Source organism: Eptesicus fuscus, chromosome 7 (assembly GCF_027574615.1).
Source record: "Eptesicus fuscus isolate TK198812 chromosome 7, DD_ASM_mEF_20220401, whole genome shotgun sequence".
Taxonomy (NCBI): domain Eukaryota; kingdom Metazoa; phylum Chordata; class Mammalia; order Chiroptera; family Vespertilionidae; genus Eptesicus; species Eptesicus fuscus.
The window spans coordinates 102,276,927-102,298,059 of NC_072479.1; the positions used below are offsets into that span (position 1 = coordinate 102,276,927).

General features: G+C 52.8%; 3 protein-coding genes and 1 long non-coding RNA gene across 6 annotated transcripts; 2 read left to right on the top strand and 2 right to left on the bottom strand.

The window, feature by feature from the left end:
* Positions 1-8,726, top strand: MIEF1 (mitochondrial elongation factor 1). 2 transcript variants are annotated; one of them, XM_054719544.1, is made up of 6 exons: positions 1-77; positions 3,685-3,835; positions 5,088-5,265; positions 5,457-5,719; positions 6,308-6,972; positions 8,159-8,726. In XM_054719544.1, the coding sequence occupies exons 2-6, from the start codon at positions 3,692-3,694 to the stop codon at positions 8,367-8,369; spliced, it is 1,461 nt and encodes a 486-aa protein (XP_054575519.1). In that variant the 5' UTR covers positions 1-77; positions 3,685-3,691; the 3' UTR covers positions 8,370-8,726. The 2 variants fall into 2 exon arrangements, with proteins under 2 accessions (XP_054575519.1, XP_008142825.1); XM_008144603.3 differs by having other exon boundaries at positions 6,308-8,237.
* LOC114232644 (uncharacterized) lies at positions 2,199-12,852 on the bottom strand. 2 transcript variants are annotated; one of them, XR_008556674.1, is made up of 3 exons: positions 12,543-12,852; positions 3,360-3,432; positions 2,199-2,675 (listed from the first exon to the last, which is right to left on the bottom strand). It is a non-coding gene; the product is annotated as an uncharacterized LOC114232644 (long non-coding RNA). The 2 variants fall into 2 exon arrangements; XR_008556675.1 differs by having other exon boundaries at positions 3,360-3,548.
* A 106-nt stretch (positions 12,853-12,958) lies between these two features.
* On the top strand, positions 12,959-15,071 carry ATF4 (activating transcription factor 4). The gene is made up of 3 exons (XM_008144602.3): positions 12,959-13,135; positions 13,744-14,061; positions 14,160-15,071. Exons 2-3 carry the CDS (start codon positions 13,836-13,838, stop codon positions 14,993-14,995), a joined length of 1,062 nt encoding a protein of 353 aa, XP_008142824.2. The 5' UTR covers positions 12,959-13,135; positions 13,744-13,835; the 3' UTR covers positions 14,996-15,071.
* Positions 15,072-16,761: 1,690 nt separating this feature from the next.
* Positions 16,762-20,605, bottom strand: RPS19BP1 (ribosomal protein S19 binding protein 1). Its single transcript, XM_008144601.3, has 4 exons — positions 20,499-20,605; positions 20,197-20,337; positions 17,709-17,806; positions 16,762-17,261 (listed from the first exon to the last, which is right to left on the bottom strand). Exons 1-4 carry the CDS (start codon positions 20,548-20,550, stop codon positions 17,130-17,132), a joined length of 423 nt encoding a protein of 140 aa, XP_008142823.2. The 5' UTR covers positions 20,551-20,605; the 3' UTR covers positions 16,762-17,129.
* Positions 20,606-21,133: the final 528 nt, after the last annotated feature.

A 21,133-nucleotide genomic window follows, 5' to 3' on the forward strand; every position in this document is an offset into this window, starting at 1 on the left:
GGAAAGAGGGCAAAGGTGCCTTCTGCGGACCCTCCTGCGCGCCCACCCCCACCTCACAGATGCAGTAGCAGCTGCAGGTAGGTAGGCCCTTGTTTGTGTAGGTTTCGTTTTTTTCTGATGCCGGGGACCAGGAGAGGGAGGCCCTTTTCTTTTAGGGACCAAAGTCCTTTAATCATTAGAAATCAATGGAGAAACGACAGACATATTAACAGAAGCATGTCCCCTTACTGAGAAAAGATAGGCCCTGAGTGTCAAGCCCTCCCAGTTCAAATAGAACAGTTTACCTATGAAAACGTTAGAAAAGACATTGGTTAAAATGATTAGAGTTTAATTCCAGGCTGGCTCATTCTTCAGTACATTGTTATCTTACAGGTCTGACCACATCCCCCCAAACATAACTAGACCCTGTGACAGCAGTCTGTAATGTAAAGCAAGCAGAGTGTACAGAGACCGGGGGACGATGTCTGTGTTCACAGCCTGGCACTGCTGCTCATAGTTGTGGGATTTAGGGCAAATCACCAACTGTTCTAGGCCTCCATTTCCTCATGTGTAAAATGGACATAATCCCTCTTCAGGTTAGGAGAATTCAGTGAGCGTGCACACACAGCACTTAGGATTCCTCGGCAAGTGGTGTCAGTGCTGTTTGCTCCCGATACCAGTTACTATCCCACTAAATATAACCTAACGGTCGTATGTAATTCAGCAGCTTCCCCAGAGGGCCTTCTATGGTGCTGGCTTTCCGGCAGGCGCTGGGGTAGAGGTGAATGACGCTGCCCATCAAGGGACTTGGTCTAATGAGATCAGCAGGAAGTAATTCCGGCATGAGCAGCTCTGTAGTAGAGGGTGGGCACAGAGCTGAGAGGCACGGACAAGAACTTAGCTGCCTTGGGCAGGTGGTGGTAGGGGAACCGCAGGGAGCTGTAGGAAAGGGGACATCTGAGGTTGCTGAGTAGATGGGAAGAAGCAGCAGATGTGGAGGTGCAGCTGCACTTTGTGCTGGAAACTTGAGTCTGGCATGGCTAGAATGGGGCACCTGTAAGGCAAGTGGCTGGAGTGGAGGCTGGGCCAGGTCCGGAAGGACACTGAGTCCCCAGGTGAGGAGATTGGGACATCTGATAGTAGGGGGACCGTCACAGCTTTGAAAACAGCGAATGTCCTGGGAGGGGGAGCGTGGCAGTGGCAGGCGGAGAAGACGTTGGGGAGAGATGCTAGAGGCAGCGAATATGGCCAGCTGAGATTGAGGGGCTGAGGAGGTGGGGTGGCCGCACGTAAATACAACTTGTACAGCAGTGGGGCTTGCTGACCCGTTGGCTGAAGCGGGAGGGGAACGAAGAATGAAGGATAACTGAGGTGAAAGCTTGCCAGCTGGGTGGGAGGGGCTGTTCAGCTTGGACAGGAAAAGCAGGGGGGAGCCTTATGTAATGGCTTTTGGTTCTCCTCAGCCACTAGGTTGATGGGCAGCCGGCCGTAGGCAGCGTAGGGCCCATAGGGGCTGCCTGCACAGGAAGGGCGGCGGGTCTGGAACGACAGTGAGTTACTGAGTCTTTGAGCTCCTAGTCTGTTTTGACGGAGTTGGGTTACAGGTCGCCACCACCCCCTCCTTGAAGAAAAAAAAAAAGCCACAGGGTTCATAGCTCATTTGTGCACCAAATACTGTGTGTCCAACATGGGCTGGGCAGGAGCAGTGAATGAGCCAGATGCCCCCCAGGCTTGTGGTCTAGTGGTTAACAGAGGACATGTGAGCAGGCTGCCGGAGACCCCGTAAACTACCCCCAGCAGCTTGTCTGGTTCAGACCTTGGCCCCACTTACTGACATGGTGACCCTGGGCCAGTTCCTTCACCTTTGTCTCCGTTTCTTCATCTGAAAACTGGGGATAGTATGACTGCCTGACGGGATTGTTGGGGTGAGGAGTGTTTCTCTTCCCTGAAATGTTGGCAGTGCTCAGATTCTCCGCCCCGGCCCTGCCCTGCCCGCCAGGCCACCACCGTTTTTTAGTGTACAGTTCACTAGTGTTAAGACTATTCACATCGTTTATGCCACACGAACAAAATCACAGATTTGGTTTTGGGACTCTTTGTATTCAGATGGGTAGTACTTCCAATTCAAAATGAGAAGAAAAGCTGTTCTGTATCAAACCGTCTAAGCAATGTTATATTTTAAAAATGGCAAAAAAACAAAAAAACAAAGAATATCCACTCTGTGGTGTAACATCTCCAGAACTTTTTATCTTGCAAAACGGAGACTCTTTGCCCATTAAAACGCCAGTGCTCCTTGATAGCACTGAGGAGCCCGCCCCTCCTGCCTGGGGGGGAGTCCGTTCCCAGGAGGCTCCCGCTAGTGCGGCGGAGCCTGAGTGCAGGACGCACGGCCGATAAGCCCTTTCAGCTGGAACAAGTCAACTTTTAAAGTAAGACCTCATAGCTCCCTGTTGGAGTTCATGGCTGCGATGCGCTCTCCTCTTCCAGGTCACCAGGCCCTTGGGTGGGGAGCATATCGCGCTGGAGTAGGAGCGGCCTGCTCAGCTTAACAGTTTTAATCTCAAGCCCAGGACAGCATGAGCCTGAGCTTTAGAGGCCATTGCTAGCTCTGTCTCAGAGGCTCAGATGTAGCTCAGAGAGCATCTGGATTGCTGGCTGCCTTCTGGAAGTTGACCTTTTGTCCTGTGGGTGCAAATCTGAAAAGACATAATGATAAACCCACATTTTTGGAGTACTTGACAGTTTATGGAGTGTTTACAGTGTTTTAGTGGATTTTCCCCTCACTACAGCCCTATGATTTAGGCCCTGCGGGCATCATTCCCTTTTCATAGCTGAGGGGTTAAATGATTCAGGGTTCAAAGGCATGGACTCCATCTCAGGATTTCCGACTCAAAAACCCAGGCTTTTTTCTATTCTGCCACCGCACCGCCTGCACTCACCAGTCATCAGTCAGATGGACCAAGGACTAAATGGCCTGGGTGGTGGGGTGGGGGGCTCCTGGCTTCTGCTCGGAGGGAGGACATGCCCTTCTGGTCTGCTGCGTCACATCCAGGGATCACTCAGGGCAGGGTGGGAGCCTTTTTCTGCCAGGGGCCATTTGGATATTTATAACATCCTTCGTGGGCCAGACACGATTATCAACCTAAAAATCAGCCTGCGTCAGACATTTAACTCACCCCTAACGCCTTGGCAGGGCCAACATGGCCCGCGGGCCAGACGTTCCCACCCCTGCCTTAGAGTGCCCACATCCAGGGGTTCTCTCTACTATAAACATATTAGCAGAGCTTCTCTTGTTTAAAACAACCACCTCAGAACGGTGGTTATCATGTGTGGGCACCATGCAATGTCCATGTGGTCCTGACTGGATTCTGCTGCCTCACCTGCGTGGTATGTCCCATCTCTGTCTCAATGGCCACTGGAGAGAGGATGATCGGCATTCCGGCCTGCCTCCACCTGTAAATACAAAGGAAACTCTCCTTGGCCTTGCTTGCTCTGTGCGTTTAAAGTGGGAATGTAGTTCATTTGGCCAAGTGGTCTCATTGGCCCCTCACATGAAGCTTCTGTTGACTCTGAAAGATGGAGAAAAAGGCCACCAAGGCTGTGAACTCTAGTTAGGGGGAAATATTCTTGGACTTGACAGTGACTGTTAGCTAACAGTGTTTGAGGCCCCAGGTGGTGATGGCTGTGTTCTGCCTTCATCCTCAGGTGAGCAATGGCAGGCGCTGGCCAGCGCAAAGGCAAGAAGGATGACAATGGCATCGGCACAGCCATTGATTTTGTGCTCTCCAATGCCCGGCTGGTGCTGGGGGTGGGTGGAGCAGCCATGCTGGGCATCGCTACCCTGGCTGTTAAACGGGTAAGTGCCTGCAGCCTGAGCCAGCGGGGGGAGAGGTGGGAGCTGTCTCTCCAGAGCAGAGCTGGTCTGGAACAGGCTTGGACGCTGCTCATGGAGTCCAACTGGGTCACTGGTTATTCGATGAGACCTTAAGAGAGTTCAGTTAAGGCTACTGCTAGGTCTCTGCCCTAAAGAAATCATTGGAGATACAAATAAAGACGTTTATCCCAGCAGATAAGTTATAAATACCCAAAAGGTTCTTCCTTGACTACCTTATTTAAAACAGCAACCCCACCACGCATACACTTCCTGTTTCCCTCTTCTCCTTTATCTAACGTTTACCTTTCTGCCTACTTTGTATTTAACTTGTTGGTGTTTTGCCTGTGTCCCTCTGCTGGACTGAAAGCTGCAGGGGTCTCTTCTTTTTTTTTTTTTTACTTTTTATTATTTATTTATTTATTTATTTATGTTTGTTTGTTTAAATTTCTTTATTGATTAAGGTGTCACATATTTGTCCTCATCCCCCCCATTCCCATCCCAAACCCCTCCCCACGCATGCCTCCACCCCCCTGTTGTCCGTGACCACTGGTTTGGCTCATATGTATGCACACAAGTCCTTTGGTTGATCTCTCCCCTTTATTCCCCCTCTCCCCGACCCTCCCTCTGAGGCCCGACAGTCTGATCCATGCCTCCTTGTTTCTGGGTCTGTTCCTGTTCATCAGTCTATGTTGTTCATCATTTCCCCTGGATGAGTGAGATCATGTGCTCCTCTCCAGGGGTCTCTTTGGTGAGTGCTCTAGTCTTGTGCCTAGAACAGCACGTTGTAGACACTCAGTATTTGTTAAGTAAATTAGTCCGTGTTCACCATTACATTCGTAAGGTACAGTGTTGTATAGTTAGAAAACGTACCATAATGTTGAACACCGGTTCATTTTTACTGGTCTGAGTAAATGATAAAAATCATAAGTGAAAAAATCAGGTTTCAGAAGTATATATAGAGCAGAATCCTGATTACCTAAACCTATATTTCCAGAAAGAAATATACTAAATTATTAACATTTATCTCTGCGTTGTGACATTATGGATAAATCTGTTTCTTATTTATATCATTTCATGTTTCCTGAACTTTCCTATTTTTCTACATGGAGAAAGTATTCCATAATCCAGAATAAAGCAAAGGTGTTGGGAATTAGTTTAGCGCTCACTAAAGCTGCTGGGAAGGAGGGAAGCAGGAAGGAAGGAAGGAACATGTGTGGTCCTCTTGCTGTTTCAGATGTACGATAGGGCAATCAGTGCCCCGACCAGCCCCACCCGCCTGGGCCATTCCGGGAAAAGGAGCTGGGAAGAACCAAACTGGATGGGCTCCCCCCGACTGCTGAACAAGGACATGAAGACAGGCCTGAGCCGGTCCCTGCAGACCCTTCCCACAGACTCCTCGGCCTTTGACACAGGTGAGAGAGCCTCTGGCCCCTTGTGGGATTTACCTGTGGGCTCTCAGTGCTACTCCTGCATGTAGCAAACATCCCTTGAGCACATACATGCCAGGCACCGTGCTAGCACTTGCCTGTGGTGCTGAGCTCTTCTTTCTGGGATGGAGGCAGCCTGGGAAGAGCTGACATGCCTCTCTCTCTTGCCTTGGCAGATCCATTCTGCCCACCCCAGCCCAAGCCACTGGCCAGGAAGGGCCAGGTAGACTTGAAGAAGTCACGACTCCGCATGTCCCTGCAGGAGAAACTTCTTTCTTACTACCGGAACCGGGCTGCCATCCCTGCCGGTGAGCAGGCTCGGGCCAAGCAAGCTGCCGTGGACATATGTGCTGAGCTCCGGGGCTTCCTGCGGGCCAAGCTGCCTGACATGCCGCTTCGGGACATGTACCTGAGTGGCAGCCTCTATGACGACCTGCAGGTAACAAGGCCGCGCTCACAGAGGGTCGGGCTGGGTGCTGACCAAGGTGCTGCTCAGCCGTGCTATTGGTACAAAGGATGAGTGCCCCCGGCTTGCCAGGAAGACGAAGTCTGGCTGCTTCTGAGCTCTGCACACCGGGAGCATTTGGAGATCCTTATCTTGGGTCTTGTGTTTTTTTTTCAGATATAGATCTCATTCATTTTTAAAAAAATTATCTTGGTCTTTAAAAACCCTTTCTTGTTTTTTAGTCACACAACTTCTAGGAAACCATAAGAGGCTCCTCCTTCCTCCACTCCTGTCCCTGTCTCTCCTTTCTAGTTTTCTCTTATCGGGTCTTTAGGCTTGGGGGATGTCCCGCATACTTTCATGCCCCAAGACAACGTGCCATGTGGCATGAGCACGAGCTGGTGTCTGCAGACCTGGGTGAAAATCCTCAGTATGTCTATATCTGAACTGAAAGGTTGACAGGAAAGAATCCTTAGTTTCCTTTATTGTTGCGGGAATACAAGATAGAGGCACCTGTGTTTGAGGAAGCTGGCTTCTTGAGCAGATTACACCCCTCAAAACCTTTTTAATTCTTCTCATCAGGTGGTGACAGCCGACCACATCCAACTCATTGTGCCCCTTGTCCTGGAGCAGAACCTGTGGTCGTGTATTCCTGGCGAGGACACCATCATGAATGTCCCTGGCTTCTTCCTGGTTCGTCGTGAGAACCCAGAGTACTTTCCTCGTGGCAGTAGTTACTGGGACCGCTGTGTTGTAGGGGGCTACCTCTCCCCAAAGACAGTGGCGGACACATTTGAGAAGGTAGTGGCTGGCTCCATCAATTGGCCGGCCATAGGGTCTCTCTTGGACTATGTGATCCGCCCGGCACCCCCCCCAGAGGCCTTGACTCTGGAAGTGCAATATGAGCGTGACAAACATCTTGTCATTGACTTCTTGCCATCGGTGACTCTAGGTGACACTGTCTTGGTGGCCAGACCACACCGGCTAGCCCAGTATGACAACCTGTGGCGGCTGAGCTTGCGTCCTGCTGAGACGGCGCGCCTGTGGGCTTTGGACCAGGCCGACTCGGGCTGCCGATCTCTGTGCCTCAAGATCCTCAAGGCCATATGCAAGTCCACGCCAGCTCTGGGCCACCTCACTGCCAGCCAGCTCACGAATGTCATCCTCCACTTGGCCCAGGAGGAGGCTGACTGGTCTCCAGACATGCTGGCCGATCGGTTCCTGCAGGCCTTGAGGGGACTCATCAGGTACCTAGAGGCCGGAGTCCTGCCCAGTGCCCTAAACCCCAAGGTGAACTTATTCGCTGAGCTCACCCCTGAAGAAATAGACGAGTTGGGATACACTCTCTATTGCTCACTGTCCGAGCCGGAGGTGCTGCTGCAGACGTAGGGCAGGCGAAGGCCCAAGTGGGTGTTGGGCGTCAGGCCCTGGATTCTCTTAGAAACACTGGGCTCTAGAGATGGTGCCTCACAGGGTCCTAGGTGCCTCCCGTCTTGCTGTTCATCGCCCTGGTCACTTCATGCTGATTAGAATGACATCTCTTAAATCTCCTATTTTCTCAAACCCAACCCTTTCTATTTTTGTTACCAAACACTGTGCTCCCTCCTCCTCCTCCGCCCCGTGCTCCAGGCTGATTTTGCTGGAATGAATTGGCGAGGTGGAGCCCTGGCCTGAGCTATTGAAACCACTTGGTGTTTTGCATGTGGCCCAGGCTTTCTGCTCCTGTCTGTCCTGCCTTGCCCTTTGGCCTGCTTCTCTTCCGTGTCTTCTCTACCTTTTCCTACTGTTCATGCCTGTTCTGTTCCTTTCCCTGGAGCACACCTGCCAATCAAGATGTTGCCTTTAGTTGAACATCACTGAACTTACGATCGCATGTTTCCAAGCTGACCTCTGCAGAGCGCTCAGGCAGTATTTAGGGGTTCTGGGGTAAAGTGGCGGAAGAGCTGGCCGTTGATTCAGGTTCCTGGGAAAGAAGCCCATTCCCCCAACCTCCTGACCAACTCATAGCCATAGTGCTGAGGGGTCTCTCATGGGAACACTGTTACTGACCCACACAGGATGGGGGCTCAAGGTAAACTGGACGCAGTTATTTGGAGATTCTTAGTGGCCATCAGTGAGCGTGCAGCGTGGGGGACCGGAGGTGACCTGGGAGAGGGTCTGTGTATTGATGTCTCCAGCTCATGTGGCTGGTCCAGGCCACACCACCTGTGTGCCGGAGTCACAGGAAGACGAGGAGGGAGGGGCTGCAAGGGCAGCACCTCTGCATGCGCACGTTCCTTCACCCCCTTCCTTGCCTCGTTGTCCTTTAGGATGAGGCCTTCAAGACCACAGCCTTAGCCCTAGAGGTTGAAGGGAGGTTGACAGGCAGCAGGATGTCAGCTGGAAGACCCAGTCACCAGTTGTGGCTCAGTGACCATGTTTCTCCCCCATCAGGCCTGCCTTTCTAGGATGTTGTCTTAGAGCAAGAACAGTCTGCCATAGGAATGTGAGAGGGCTGTTTGCTGAACTCTCCAGGCACCTCCAGAGGCCAAAAGGCAAGCAAACATGCTCAGACCTCTCCCCTTCCCTCCACCCCCACCCCAGTCTGTCTCTCACCCAGCACCTGGGGAGACTGGTGCTACCTAGGAAGAGTGCACATGGATAAACCACACATGAAGGAGGTGGGTACTTCCTACGCTCCTTGTTTCCCGCTGCTAAAGTTGCACTATTTATTGCAATGTACAAAGTATCCTGGGTGGGGTGGGGTGGGGAGGAGTGTTCAATACACAATGCCAGTGCATCTTCTTGTTTGGTGTATTTCTTTCCTGTTTGTGGCAAAAGCCTGATAGTTCTGTTTCTGATCACCCTGTCCAGTATTTTGTTCTCCCATCAAGTGTTGCTGTTTTCTCTGTGCATACTACCTCTCCAGCCAGTGAGATTCTGGTGAAGCTCTCTGCAGCTGTCTCCTTCCTTCCCAATGACAGTGACATGAAAACGCTCTATAAATAGCAGCGAGACCTCAGCTAGCCTCTGAGTTCATAGTGAGATTCCTGTTCCCTTTTGTCATGGATTAGGCGGTTGAGAACTAGGGTTAACCTTGGAGAACTTCCTGCCTTTTCTATGTGTGAAAGGGTTCCTTTAATGGCCCAGTTGTTTCATTTGTATGAAGGTATTGGGACAGAATGAAAAACATAAAGCTCAGAACCCCGAAAGGGATTCTCCAGCCTGGCTGTTCAGAATCAAAATGGAGTTTTAAAACTCTATATGCCAGAGTGCTGCCCTGGTGAGTGGTGTAGAAGGTAATGGGTGGAGCCTGGCATGGCATCCAGGAGGGGAGGGTGGGCTGAGAAAGTGTTGCCAAAACATGGGTTATTATTCATTGAGATCAAGGATTTGGTTTTCCCAACGTATTATAAAACATACAATTTGCCTGTCGGTGTGGCTCAGTGTTTGAGTGTTGACCCATGAACCAGGGGGTCATAGTTCAATTCCCGGTCAGGGCATATGCCTGGATTGTGGGCTCAATCCCCAGTGTAGGGTGTGCAGGAGGCAGCCGATCAATGATTCTCATCATTGATGTTTGTGTCTCTCTCTCTCTTCCTCTCGGAAATCAATAAAAATATATTTAAAAACAAATATAAAGGCAGGGATTCTTACTGCCTTTGCACTGAAAGATTAGACAAAAATAGAAAAACAACAACAAAAAAGCCCTACAGTTTTCCCAAGGTGGTGTCTCCAACCAAATTCCATATAAAATATTGAAAGGAGAGCTAAAGAAAGAAAACATTTTAAAGATCAAGTCTCAAATTATTAAAGCCAAGTGTAATTGTGATTTGAGTTTATCTCCTCTCTTAAAGAGCATCTTTCTAAGGGCATCTCTCTCTTAACTGTGTTTCACAAAACCAAGAAACCATAACTTTGCCATTTCATAAACAAGAACCTCTTAGAAGTTCTCAGAACTAGAAGCTGTGGGAATTCCCTGCCCTGGTCCTGGCGGTTTCGCTGACCAACTGGGCAAACCTCATCATAAAACATGGAAGACAGACAAGTACTTTGAGATTCTCGGGTAGAAGAGAGCAACATTCTGCCTCCCCGTCTCCCCCTTTAATTTTTGGGGAAAGATGTGCCTTTCCCGCCATTCTGCCTTTCTACTCATAACTCACCTTTCCTGAAGCAATAGCATCTGGTCCTATGTCTCCATTTGGAAATTTGTTTACACCATGTAGGATAAGCAAACCACAGCCTAATGCTTACAAAGTACACTCATCGTCTGGAAATTCTAATCAATTCCAAAGTGTGTTTTGGTTTTTCCTGTTGCCCCTTTTTAAAAATGAGTTCAGGACAATAGTATTTTTTATACACTTGCTTGTGACTTTTTTTTTTTCCAAATAAATAATCAAAGCTCGTTTGGAAAAGCTGTGTTGAGGCCTACAGTCTTTCTTCCTGCGTCTCAGCCCTGGTGGTCCACTGGTTGACACTCCAGACCAGCTGAGTTTGCTCCCTCGTACTCCACTAAAGTTGAGAACAGGAGTGGTTTGGACGAGGAATCGGCCTCAGGGTCACAAGGCTCAGGAGAGTCCCGCAGGGGTTTCTGTAAGTGGGGATCCCTGCATGTGTTCAGAGTCGTCTGCTTGTGGTACATCTTTCTTGAGACCATGACCTGGCTGGGAACGGCTGTTGTCAGGATTTGTTAGAACTCTGCCCTTGCTGCTGAAGCTCAAGGCCACAGACACCTAGGACTAGGGCAGTGAGGCTGCAGCCTTCTTGGACTACTGATTCTGAGTGGCCAATGTGCCAGAGATGTGGTTCTGCGGTTGATTGTATCCAGTGTGTTTACCTTTTCATTTTGATCACCTGGGTCCAATGCCAAGTCCACAGTTTGCCTTCCAGTCACTTGCCTGCCCCTCAGTAGCAGTTGGTATGTTTGGCTGGTAATGTGGAATCAGTCACCAGTCTTTCTGCCCTCTCGTGGTTAGCTCCATGGAGAAGCAGCTTAGCCTTGAGACCCAGAGAACTGCTGTCCCTTTTCTCCTTGAGGGGATAAAGCTGGAAACCTGATGCCCTTCACAACACCGGAAGAAGAAAATAAAAGTCTCCTTTCCAGCAGCTTTGACTTGTGTGTGGCGTGCAACATTTTCCCACTGGCGTGCTACTGGTTCTTCCTATCCGCTAGAACGCTGAGGTGCTGGATCTGGGTCTCCATAATAGAATGGCTGGGACAAGCTGCTACTGAAGTCTTTCTTCTGTGGCCTCGGCGGTGTCAAAACTGGGGCAGTGTTACTTTCTTTAATTTTCAACCATCTGCATGGTCAGCCCTCAGGAGGCACTGACAGGTCTCTTGACACAACAAAAGGAGGACACGCCCTGTGGGTCCTGAGTTCTGCCTTTGGAAGACTTGTGTAGTGGCTCAGGGACTCCTACTGCCTTTGCGCTGAAGGCTGGACGACTTCTGTTATCTCAATACTTGGGACTCCCCAAGGGGAAAGAAAAACCACACACACCAGGACCCAGTATGCTTTGCATATACCAGTTGTTTATAGTTGTTGGCTTCCTCTCAGTAAATGATAGGAGTCCTCTGAGAAAGCAGGATGACGTAATGGAGATGGGGAGGTGGGTATTGGGAGGTCAGGGTCAGAAGACCTGAGTTGTAATAATAATCGATTGAGCACCTATCAGGTACCAGGCACTTTGCTCAGTGCTTTACACACACGATTTCACTTCATTCTAAGGATAATGATACTACTCATCATTAGCCCCATTTTACAGATGAGGAAACTGAGCCCCAGCAAGAATAAGTCACTTAACCAAAACATCCTGGCTAGTACGTGAAAGAGCCAGGATTCTTTTGGGTTTGCCCCCCAAGGTCTGTGTTCTAGCTCCTACCCCATACTGCCCTCACTGGGAGTATGTGACTTTGGGCAGAACACCTCATCCCATTAGTCCTGTTTTCCATTGTAAAGAAATTGAACTAGATGAAGTCAATTAGTGGTTTGTATTTCAGGACAGAGGTTCCCAATGTCTCCTCAGCACAGCCCTCCTGGGAATATCTGTATGGCCCACTGAAATGCATGGAGGCAGAAGCTCAAGGTTTCCGTCCCTCCAGGGCCTGACTGGGGAGATGGGAAGCTTTCTCAGCTCCTCACGGGGCCATTAGTAGGACTTGCTAGGAAGTGGACGCCTGGGAGTTAGAGAAGTGGCAGGTAGTCGAATAAATTCTTTCCTTGTTTAGAGAAACAACTTCCTCAACCGAAGAAGTTCTGCCGTGATAGCCTGCGTTATTCTAATAGACAAGCAAACACATTTTGGCAGAATGGATATATAAAGACAGAATTGGTTGGGCTATAGGATGATGCATCTTCCCGGCGCAACTTGACAGAATTCAGAGTAAGGACGCAGAGCTGGCCTTCGATGGTAGGTGGGCAGGGATCAGGCGACCTCCCGCCTCTGATCCTCAGTCTCCCCTCTCAGCTACCCAAGGGCTTCCATGTGGTGGAATCGCACACGAAATGACATTTCCTTTGCCTCGTTTCATCTTCCAGCCGCAATCTGGTCCTTAGAGCTCCGCTAAGAGCAGGCAACTTAGCGACCGCAGGGGCTGGGGCCTGACGTCACCATCGGGGACTCACTGGGTGAGAAGCGCTTGTGGCCGACAGGCCTGAGGACGCCACTGCAAAGGAGTGTCGCCACAAAGGGCGGACGGACGACAGAGCGCCAGCCGCCGCACGCGGGAAACCCTTTGCCGCCCCGCCCTTCCCTCGCGCACCAGAGGTCACCTCACTGCAGAGCCCACCCACCTTGGACCCTGAGCCAATAAAAACTCGAGATATATATGACTCACCAAGGGTGGCCAATCAGCTCGATGCGCGCTCTCCGCCGGCATCTCGCGCGACGAGAAGGCTTCGGGCTTCACAATAAAAACCTTTCTTGGAAATGACTTTTCTCCCCGCCCTTCAGTTAAAACCGGAAGCGGGGCCTGTCTGGTGATCCCTCCGCGCTCGGCAATGAGGTGACTCTTTGATCTTAGGAGCCTTGTAAAGCAGTGCGTCTTTTGTTTCTTGAGGCCTTTAAAATAGCACATTTTCTCTTTGGAGTTACGCCCTGGCCAAAAAAGTCGTTGGTTGGAAGAGGTAGGGCGTCAACGGATGAAAATAAGCGGGTGGGAGGCGGAGGTCACGTGACAGCGGCGGAAGGATCTTTGTGATGCGTCATAAAGGAAAAAGTTATAAAAGACCCGCGGTGCGTCTGTTGCGGCCATTTCCTCTCCCGCCGCAGATGTAGACTTTCGAGCGTGTCCCTTCCTCCTCCGCTCCCGCAGCTCCCGGCCGACATGGCGCACTAGAGGCAGCAGTGCCAGCGGCAGCATTGGCCTTTGCAGCGGCAGCAGCAGCACCAGGCTCTGCAGCGGCACCTCCCAGCGGCTTAAGCCATGGCGTAAGTAGGGGGACGGGCTGCTGTGTCCGGGCGCCCCTGGGTCGACGGGGACCTGCGATCTGCATGGGTGCGGCCGCCGGCCGGCGGCGTCGCGGGGGGGGAAGCGGTTTTACGAGCGCGGGGGACGCGTGGACCCAGTTTGCCTGCTCCGAGACGCCGGCGCCTGAGCTGGGAGGGTGCGGCCTCGGCTCCGTGGAAAAGCCCCCGGTGGCCTCGCCTCTCCCACCCCCACCCCCTCCTCCACCCCCAGCCCGCCGGGGCCCGCCTGGCGCCGGGCGAAACGTGGCAGCAGCAAAGATGGCGGCGGGCTGGGCGGCGGCCGGCGGCGTGAGTCACAGGGCGGGGGCGGGGGAGGCGGCGGCGCGGCCCTGTTTGGCCTGGAGGAAGCGGCGCCTACCTCTTGTGGCCGCTTGGGGAACGGCCCAGCTCACGGGCCAACTCGAGCCGCCTGACCGGGAGCCGGGAAGAGGAGCACAATGGCTCTGGCGCCACGTGTTTCCAGTTCCCCACAGCCAAGCAGAGGTTGGCCATCCTGCCTCGGCGGTGAGAAAATGAAAATTTCAGGCCAGCTGATCGCTAATGGGACTTTGTTTCTCGTTCCTATTCAGGCTTTTCACGGCATTCAGCAGCAGCATTGCTGTAACCGACAAAGACACACTCGACTTAAACACATTCCTCGATTCCAGCAAAGCCCCACAACATGACCGAGATGAGCTTCTTGAGCAGCGAGGTGTTGGTGGGGGGCTTGATGTCCCCCTTCAACCAGTCGGGTTTGGGGGCTGAAGAAAGCTTAGATCTCTTAGACGACTACCTGGAGGTGGCCAAGAACTTGAAACCCCATGGGTTCTCCAGCGACCAGGCTAAGGCGGGCTCCTCCGAATGGCTGGCTGTGGATGGGTTGGTCAGTGCCTCAGACAACGGCAAGGGTAAGTGCCCATCGTTTACTTGCCACTGAGTTCTGGTCATGGTTGGTTGCTTTGTGCATCTGGCTGAACTGATTTCATTCTTTTTCAATCTTTTTCAGAGGATGCCTTTTCGGGGACAGATTGGATGGTGGAGAAAATGGATCTCAAGGAGTTTGACTTTGATGCCCTGTTAAGTTTAGGTGACCTGGATACCATGCCCGATGAGCTTTTGGCCACGTTGGATGACCCCTGTGAACTCTTTGACCCCCTAGACCAGGAGATTAATAAGGAGCCCCCCCATACAGTGAACCCAATTGGCCATCTTCCAGAAAGTTTACTACAGACTGACCAGGTTGCCCCCTTCACCTTCCTGCAACCTCTTCCCCTCAACCCAGAGGCCCTGTCCTGCACTCCGGATCATTCCTTTAGTTTAGAGCTGGGAAGTGAAGTTGACATCTCTGAAGGAGATAGAAAATCAGACTCCACTACTTACATTACCATAATCCCTCAATGCATAAAGGAGGAGGATGTCACCTCAGACAATGATAGTGGCATCTGTATGAGCCCTGAGTCCTATCTGGGCTCTCCCCAGCATAGTCCCTCCACCTCCAGGGCCTCCCCAAACAGGAATCTGCTGTCTCCAGCTACCCCCTGTGGGTCTGCTGGCCCCAAACCCTATGACCCTCCTGTAGAGAAGGTGGTAGCAGCAAAAGTAAAGGGTGAGAAACTAGATAAAAGGCTGAAAAAAATGGAGCAGAACAAGACAGCAGCTACTAGGTACCGCCAGAAGAAGAGAGCAGAGCAGGAGGCCCTCACCGGTGAGTGTCAAGAGCTAGAAAAGAGAAACGAGGCTCTGAAAGAGAAGGCCGATTCCTTGGCCAAGGAGATCCAGTATCTGAAAGACCTGATGGAAGAGGTCCGCAAGGCCCGGGGAAAGAAACAGGCCCCGAGTTAGGGTAGTCCGTGTGCGTGTACAGAGGCGGCTTGTGCTGGAGATTGTATTATAATAAATTATTTTGTAGTGAAAGGACCGTGCAGACTGCTGTATCTGTTTTCTTGCCTCAACCCAGCCAACTGTCTAGGGAGATTTCAGCATGCTGAAGGTTGGCCCAGAGTGAAGTGTGCTGTAGGTCAGGATCACTGGTGACCAACAGCAGGTGGTTTCCCCAGAGCTGGGAATTGGGCTCTCGCTTGGTTAGGGGCAAGGCTCCAGGGAGTTTTAACCTGAGGGAACTGGGTAGCAGGAACTGCCCAGGCTCCACCTGTTCTGGTCTGGCCTTTGCCATCTGTCATTCAGCACCCAGATGAGGTGCCACAGCCCTTGAGCTGGGTGTGCTGATGAGTAGCTTTGACTTCTCTTTGGTTTGATGCCCCTGTAATAAACTAGTTAATAGAAAAGAAGCAAAGGGAAGGACCTAGGCCTGTCATTTGGGCAGCTTCACCAGGAAGCTACAACTTGACGCTCCCCAGGAATCCATAGGTGTAGGGTCTATTCCCTCTAGATCCCTGGCGGGAGGGGCGGGGGGAGAAGAGATGCACGCCCAGTAAAGTTGGGGTGACATAGGGAAGGTACTTAATCACCTGGGAACAGAGGTCATGGGCCAGAATTGTGGCCACTGCAAGCATGGGAAGATGCAGGATATTTAATCTGGGCTAAAGGGAGTTCCTGCTGTTCTTTGTTCCTCCATTTTGGGGCTGTTCAGGGAGCGCCGTCCTGAATTCACACCCACATTCAAAAGGACTGCAACTAGCCTAAGCTTGAAAGATGAAGCTAAGGATAACCTGTGTCTAGCTCTCCCCCAATCAGGGTTAAGACTCTGCTGGGGAGAGTGGGTGGAGCATGAGGCAGGAGACCAGCTGCTCTCTGGAAGAGGCACATCTGAGGAAGGTGGGCCAAACCTGTTTGGTCGGCTTCCTACTGCTCGGGTGAGGCCATCTGCAGACAGGACCAGGTCCAGCTCTACTCCAGCAGTTCTGTGGCCACTCCTGTCCACGCTCAGGATGGAAATCTGGTTAATAACCAGGAACAGAGCTCCAAGGCAGTGGGTAGGGGTGAGGAACCCTCCTGGCATACTAGTACCCATGCAAGGTTGACTCCAGCCACAGGGGACCCTTCAGAAGTGACAATGCCACGACCTATGAAGCCCTTTGGGGGAGGGGGAAGAGGTAGAAGAGCTGCCTGAAGGTGCCCAGGGCCCTCTTCTCTGGAAGGCCCCCAACTCCAAGGGGCCCCTGGCTTCCAGGACTTGTCCTCGCCACAAGGCAATGCTGGTCGGTACATCCTGTGCCCAACACCGTGCCGGCTGCAAGGGGTCCAGCCCCTACCTTGGTGCTCAGGCAGACCTGAGTGTGAAGCCCTGTTGCTTGCAGTCGCCTCCTGAATCACCCCACCAGTCCCCCAACTCTGACACATTCCCCATGCTCTCCCCCCGCCCCTCCCCCACATTGAGCACGGACTTGGTGACAGGCTGGCAGCACTCCCTCCCCCCCAGACCCTGGATCAAAGCCTCTGGCAGCTGTGGGCGCCACCCCCAGGGGAGGAGGGCCCTCGGCTGTGCCAGCAGATGCGGTGTGAACTCGGGGTGGCAGCCTGCACTGGGGCTGAACTGAGGAATTGTGCCCTGGATCGCCAAGAACCGCACTGGGAGGTGGGGAAGGGAGGGAAGGCTCTGGTGCCACAGGAGAGGAGATGCCTCATGGGTTGAACAGCGCACACCCAGCTCGAGCCCATATTTATTAGAACCCGGAAGCATACCCAGCAGCCCGCCCCCTGCTCCTGGAGGTGTGGCCCCCGAGGGCCCAGTAACTGGCCTCTCCACAGCAAACAGCCAAGGTCCTACTTGGGCCAAAGCAAACAACAGAAAGATTCCTTTTTGGCAGGTAGGTAGCTCCTCCCAAGCCTGGTCAGTTTAAATGCTCCCGCAGCTTCCAGCTCGCCAGCTCCACTCCACCCTGCCCCTGGCTTCAGCTCCAGGGCTTCCGAGGGTCAGCCTGGCCCCCTCTGCATGGCAGGGTGCCAGGCCCAGCGGTGGCTGTGAGGTCAAAGGAGGAAGCTGAGCCCAAGCCTCTCCCTCTGGGCCTCCAGGGGCCTAGCTGCCGAAGTATTCCTGCTGGAACTTCTGGAAGTCCTCCTCTGTGAACACAGTGCCTTCAGCCTTCTTCTTCTTCTTCTTGGCCACAGGCCGGTCACAGGCCTTGCGGCCCCGATTCTGGCGCAGAATCTGGGGGTGTGCAGGAGTCAGGACATGAGGGAGCTGTACAACCCGGTACAGTTGGCCAAGTGCTGCCCCCTCCCCTGGTATGCTCTTAGCCCCGTGGTCGGCAAACTGCGGCTCACGGGCCACATGTGGCTCTTTGGCCCCTGGAGTGTGGCTCTTCCACAAAATACCACGGCCTGAGCGAGTCTATTTTGAAGAAATGGCGTTAGAAGAAGTTTAAAAAATTTGGCTCTCAAAAGAAATTTCAATCGTTGTACTGTTGATATTTGGCTCTGTTGACTAATGAGTTTGCCAACCACTATCTTAGCCCCTTGGGGAGACCCCCCCCACAGCACAACAATATAGGAATGTGGGAGGTGGCCCAAACTCCACCCTATGCTAGGGCTGGGATGCCCAGGAACATCCTCAGCTCTCCCCCAAGCTTCCTTCTCATAGCCACCCCCGACGCACCTGCTGGGTAATGGACTCGGGCACGGTGCTTCTCGCACTGGTCATAAACGTCAGGTTCACTCCAAGGTAGCCTCGACGCTCTCGCTTCTGGAACTCGGCTGTGGATGGTAGGCAGGGCGGCAGAATTTCAGATGCATTCCCTGCAAGCCTTCTAGGCCCCTCTTGATATCTCCCCATTACCTCCCCCTCCCTCCTCCCCCCACAGCCTTGCCAAAGGCCTTGTTGTCCCTTCCCTCAATTACTGTAACAGCCTGGGCTCTTTTCTGTCAAATCCACTCTCCACACAGATCCTGCTGAAAGACCTCTTGGCTCCCAGATGCTCAAGTGACTTACGCAACAAATATGTCCCAAGTGCTTAACTGTGTGTCAGGCACTGTCCTGGGTGCAGAGCACACAGCAGGACACCGACGGGCAAAACCTCCTGCCGCATGGAGCATACATGCCAGTGGGAAGAGAGGTGGTAAGCAGCATTTAGAAGGTGATACATTTTATGGAGAAAAACAGAAATCAAAGATGGGGGGCTCATTCTCTTTTTATTGATTGATTTGAGAGAAAGGGGGAGAGGGAGCGGGAGAGAGAAACACTGATGTGAGAGGCACACATCAATTGGTTGCCTTCCTCACTCACCCCCACTGGGGCCAGGGATCGAACCTGCAACCCAGGTATGTGCCCTTGACTGGGAATCAAATCGGTGACCCTTCAGTCCACGGGCTGAAGCTTTAATCACTGAGCCACACGGGCCAAAGGCTAACTTTTTTTTTTTAACCCTCACATGAAAAAGCCTCAATGAAATGATGTTTGAGCAAAGACTCAAGGGAGAGTGTAGTATCTGGGGGAAGATCATTCTAGACAGAGGAAACAGCCGGTGTGAAGGCCCTGAAGCAGAGGTGTGAAAAATGGCTGGAAGGGGAGGAGAGGGCTCATTAGGCACCCTGAGAACTCGGGCCTTCACAAGAAGGTGTAGGGCAGAGAAGAGAAAGGTCCGGCACCATTTTGTAGGACCACTTTGGCTGTTTTGCGGAGGGGGGAGTGGTGGTGAGACACCAGTTAGGAGGCTTTCACAATAATTCAGGCAAGAGATGTAGTTCCCAGAAGCGGCAGCCACAGAGGTGTTTTTCAGAGTGGCCATTGAGGCCTGTGAGTCCCCTCACCAGTCAGAAGCCCGGTGCACAAAATTCGTGCACTTGGGGGGGGGAGGGGAGGCGCACGATGTGTCCCTCAGCCCAGTCTGCACCCTCTCCAATCTGGGGCATCCCTCTCACAATCTGGGACTGCTGGCTCCTAACCCCTCGCCTGCCTGATTGCCCCTAACTGCTCCCCTGCTGGTCTGATCGCCCCCAACTGCCCTCCCCTGCAGGCCTGGTCGCCTCCATCTTGTGACCATGTGGGGGCGGCCATCTTGTGACGTGAGGGTCAATTTGCATATTACCTCTTTATTATATAGGATTATGGGACAAGGTCTGGGGTGGATGGGGCCACCTGTGTCCTATGCCCTTCACACATCACTGTTGCTCAAATGGGCCTCACTTTTCTGCCTCCACACTTTTGCTCGGGCTGTTTCCTCCCTGGATTTCATAGTTCTTTGAACAAACACTTGGAACACTTTTTATGCAACAGACCCAGGTTCAGAGACTCTAGGAACTCACCAAGTCCTGGCACATATCCTCCCTCCCACCATCCTTCCCATACCTGCCCCTCCCCAAGTCTGTATCTCCTTAAGTGGCACCACATCGCCCACCATGCTCTAGAAACTGGGCTCCCTTCTCCGTGTCTCCCTCTCCCTCCAGTTCACCACTGAAGCCCATCAGTGCCCCCCCCCCCCCCCCACGTCTCTCATCTCTGCACCCTCACCACTGCCAGGCCACAGCGCCTCTCACTGAACGGGGTGGGCAAGCGCAGGGCTCTGGAGGCACTGCCTGGCTGCCACCTGCACCATCTCACAGGGCTGCTGTGTGGATTACACGAGTGAACGTTTGCACAGGGTTTAGCACCTGGCACACCGACTAGTACCTGGTTACATGCTCCATCTCTGACCCTCGTTCACACATGTCACCTTCACCAGGCTTCTTTCTTCCAAATTTTCAAAGGCAGCAAACTTCTGACTCTGCATATGCCATTCTCTCTAGAACACTCTTGCCCGTGGTTCGCTCTATTCTTCCTTCAGATCTGGGCTTAAATGTCGCTCCCTCAGAAGTCTGATTTAGTGTTACTTTAAGTCCCTCTCAGAGCACAAACCTTCAAAGCCCTCCTCACACTTAGCTGATTCTGAAACTCTTGGATGCCTCTCTCCCCACGGGGCTGTAGACCGTGCGCCCTGGGACCTTGTGTTTCATTCACTCCGTTTCCCCAGGACTCCGCTCTGCGCACGGCTCACAGCAGGTGCTCTAGGGCTGCCTGACATGCGTTTCCAGCCCGGCCTCAAGGTCCCCTTCCTCCAGGGCACAGCCCGGCCCCGGGGGCAGCACGCCCGGCCCCTTCCCGACCTTACCCAGCGCCGACTTGGGCACTTTTCCTTTGGCCGAGTTCCGCAGTTTCCCGGCCTGGGTCGCCTTTGCCTTCGCCTTCGCCTTCGCGGCCTGCTTCCCCGGAGCCCCGCTCGGCTTGGCCTGGCCTGGCGCGGCCTGGGGGGCTGTAGGGAAAGAGAGGAACGGACCCGGGTCGGAGAGCGCGCAGGGCTCCCATCCCACCGGGGATAAGGCCGGACAGAACCGTTCTGCTCCCTCCGGGCTCCCGCCCCCGGCCCCAGCCGCCCCGGCCCGCGCGGGAAGTCTCCGGGCAGGCTCTCCTCACCCTCGGGCGCCCCCAGCAGCTCCAGGCCTCTGCGCAGCAAGGCCGCGGACATTGCTGCACCTGGCCCCGCCCACACGCCTCACGCTACTTCCGTCCTGGCCGCCCTAGTTGTCCCAGCGGAAATCCGAGCTGGAACAGAGCGTCGGGGTGAGCGGGCGGAAGTGCTCACCTTCCTTAGGACGCATGCGTTAGGGTTAGTCGGTTTACTACTGAGAGGGAACAGGGGCGGGGTCGGAGGCGGGGACAACGTGCAGACAGACGCATTACTTGTCCAATCCTAGCCAACTACCCCTTTGGGCGCCAGGCCACGCCCCCTTCCGGAAACCGTTTACAGCCTAACCAAGTAGATCCAAACTCTGAGGGGGCGTGGTCGAGCGCAGTGTGAGTATTCTCAATTTTTACAAAGAAGGAGACTGTTGAGTTGGATTTTTTTATGTACTTCAACCAAAGCAACATATCGCACAGACTGAGTGCGGCATGAGAATTCAGCTGTCTTCCATTAAAGACATATGCAAAAATGCAAAACAATACTGTTTTCACAGTTTTGTTTGGGAAAAAACATTTTCATAAAAATATGTTATTTATGTTAACATGCAATGAGTTTGTTATTTTAAATGAATTGGTAAACATTTAAA